General features: G+C 56.9%; 1 protein-coding gene across 1 annotated transcript; it reads right to left on the reverse strand.

The window, feature by feature from the left end:
• Positions 1-262: 262 nt before the first annotated feature.
• Positions 263-2,599, reverse strand: LOC140002034 (inositol 1,4,5-trisphosphate receptor-interacting protein-like 1). The gene has a single exon (XM_072035124.1). It carries the CDS (start codon positions 1,806-1,808, stop codon positions 798-800), a length of 1,011 nt encoding a protein of 336 aa, XP_071891225.1. The 5' UTR covers positions 1,809-2,599; the 3' UTR covers positions 263-797.
• Between the last annotated feature and the right edge of the window lie 362 nt (positions 2,600-2,961).

Raw genomic sequence — 2,961 nt, forward strand, 5'->3', positions numbered from 1 at the left:
GAGGAGGGTACTGAGCTGTTCTCCTTGCCCTGCTAGAGGTACCAGGACAGGCAGCAGAACTGTAGCTCCAGAAGGAGTGCAATTGGAGCCCATGGAATCAGCTCCTCAGCTAAATGCTCCCCGTGGCTATGGCATTTCCTGACCCGGTGTGGTACAGACACTCACTGACAAAGCGTTTGTTCAAATAAACAATATATATTACAATAAATAATAAACAATATATAAACAATATAATAAAAATTGCAATGTATATTGCAATATGTATTGCAATATATATGTATTGCAGAGCTCGGAGCTGCTGGAGTGAGTGGACACTCCCCAGGAGCCCAGATGGTCACTGTCTAGGTGGAAAGAGGAGTCTCTGCTTTAAGCTTCCCTGCAGCGGTGTCTTCAGCTGCACAGGGTCTGCCTCCCCCAGGGGTGGTTTTGCTGCAGAGACGCCATGGAGGAGCAATTCCCAGCTGAGCAGCATCGTTTCCATGGGCAGCGTGCTCAGCACTGGGGCATGTGGCAAGCAGGGTGTCACTCCTTCAGCTTCGCAGCCACCGAAAGCATCGCTGGTGAAATCCCTCCTGTGCGTGCTTGCCACGAGGATGGCGGTCAGGTCAGGAGGTGGGTGACAGCGGTCATCGAGGCACAGGTGGCAAAGTTAGTGCCTACCAGGGTACAGACACAGAGCTGCAGATGTCTGAGGTGGAAGGTGTGCCGAGCATGCTGAGGTGTTTCCTGAAGAGCAGCATCTCTGGCACAGCGCAGCTCTGGGGCCACCTCGTGCTGCTGCGAACGCCGGCCTCTGACTACTTGAAGGTCAGGTAGGTGTCCGAGTCGTCCTCCTTCACCCCAAGCATGAGCTCGACAGAGAGGCTTTCATTGGAGGCGTTGGTCAGCATGAACTTGCAGAAGCGGGTGGCGGGCAGCATCGTTAGCTGCAGCTGGGCTGACTGAGGCATGGCCCCCCAGGCTTCTGCCACCAGCCCCTGGAACCACTTTGCTGTCTTCCGCACATCCAAGTAGGAGCCACAGCAGAGGGTGTCCAGGAGGTTTGGGTCCTGGTTCTTCAGCTCGTGCTCAGGATGGTGCAGGAAGCACAGCACGTCACCCAGCATCTGCTCCCGTGTGCACATGCACTGCAGCTCAACGCGGAGGCATGAATTCCTCACCAGCCTCTCCCCTTCGGTGCCCAGCTCCAGGTGGAAGGTGTGCCCAGGCGGTGGGTTCAGGGGCACGAGCAGGCGGTAGATGGTATCACACCCAGTGGGACCGGAGGCGCTGCCCACCGCAATGGCTGGCTGCAGCCGTGGCATGAACTCGCTCCTGGGGAGGCCCTGGCAGGCAGCGAGCAGGTTGTTCACCAGTTCCTCCACAACCTTGCACGTTCCTCCCAGGTTCCTCACCGGCCGCTGCAGGTACTCGCTGACGAATCTCCGGGCATCCAGAATGTCACTGGGGTCTTCCTCGGAGTCGTCGTTGTCCTTCCTTCCGGAGACGCCTCTCTTGGTTCTGCTGCGCCGCTTACGGCAGAATTTCATGAGGATGCAGCAGAGCACAAAGAACAGGACGATCGCTCCGGTCAGGACCCAGAAGTGCCAGTGCTGCAGCAGCGACAGGAGCAGGGTTCCCACACGCACCCAGCCGTGCTCCTGGTCCTTCTGCTCGATTTCCATCAGCAGCTGCATCATCCGAGCCTGCAGCTCCTCTGCACGCTGCTGCATGCGCGCGGTTGTAGCCACGTCCAGATCATCGCCGACTTTCTGTGGGCCCTGAATTAAGCTCAGGAAAGTCAACGCGAAGAAAATTTCCGAAACCATGGTCTGCAAGAATTGAGAGAGAAGGGGGTCAGCTGGGTGGGAGCTGGCTGGTGGCTGAGGGAGCCGGGACAGGAGCTACAGACTCCTGGGGTCAGGTAGGAGAGGGGGTGAGGGAGCTGGGAGGCAGCAGCGACTGCGACCAGAGCTAGCGGTGACAGCCACGAGCCCTGCCCTGAATGGCTGGGCCCTTGCTTCAGGCTTAGCAGCCCTCGGGGGGCTGGTGTTTGTGCCCTGGCCCTGGCCCAGCCCAGCCTTCCCCCTGCTGCTTCACTCACCTCGCCAATGGCTCAGGACAAAGTGAAGCAGCGCTGCCCATGGCTGCCTTAAATACAGTCCCCCCATTGTGACATGTCCTCTGTGCTGTCACCCGTGCCCCCACCCCGCCACAGCCCCCCACAACCCTGGTATTGCCCGAGTGCCAGAGCTCCTCGGGCTCCCTTTGCATGGCCTGTGGGAGCCCCCAGGGCCGTCTGCAGAGAGAAATTTGGGTGATGGAGCCCATGGACGCTGTGCTCCTTGTGTGCCACAACGGCGCAGTGCTTCGGAGGAGACATTTCTGGATGGGGACGAGGCTGTGCGGGAGGGGAGGTGCCCGGCGCTGCCGGAAGCTCGTTCCTGCCGTGCCTGTGAGGAAAAATGTCAATAATGTTTACAGAATCACAGAATCATCTAGGTTGGAAGAGACCTTCAATATAACTGAGTCCAACCTGTGACCTAACACTAACCAGTCCTTCACTAAACCATATCAGTAAGCTCTACCTCTAAACGTCTTCTAAAGACCTCCAGAGATGATGACTCCACCACTTCCCTGGGCAGCCCCTTCCAATGCCTAACAACCCTCTCAGTAAAGAAGTTCTTCCTAATATCCAACCTAAACCTCCCCTGGCGCAACTTAACCCATTCCCCCCCATCCTGTCACCAGGCACTTGGGAGAATAGACCAACCCCCAGACTGGCGATTGGGGACAACAGAACCAGCATCTTTTCAGTGCTGCCCTGTCAAAGGACAAAAGGCAAGGAGCACAAGTTGAAAGACAGAAAATTCCACGTACATATAAGAAATACCCATTTGACAGTGACGGTAGTCAAACACTGATGTAGGTTTCCCAGAGGGTTTGTGGAGTCTTCAGCCTTGGAGATCCTCAAAACCCAGC

The sequence above is a fragment of the Anas platyrhynchos genome, chromosome 3, assembly GCF_047663525.1.
Source record: "Anas platyrhynchos isolate ZD024472 breed Pekin duck chromosome 3, IASCAAS_PekinDuck_T2T, whole genome shotgun sequence".
Taxonomy (NCBI): Eukaryota; Metazoa; Chordata; class Aves; order Anseriformes; family Anatidae; genus Anas; species Anas platyrhynchos.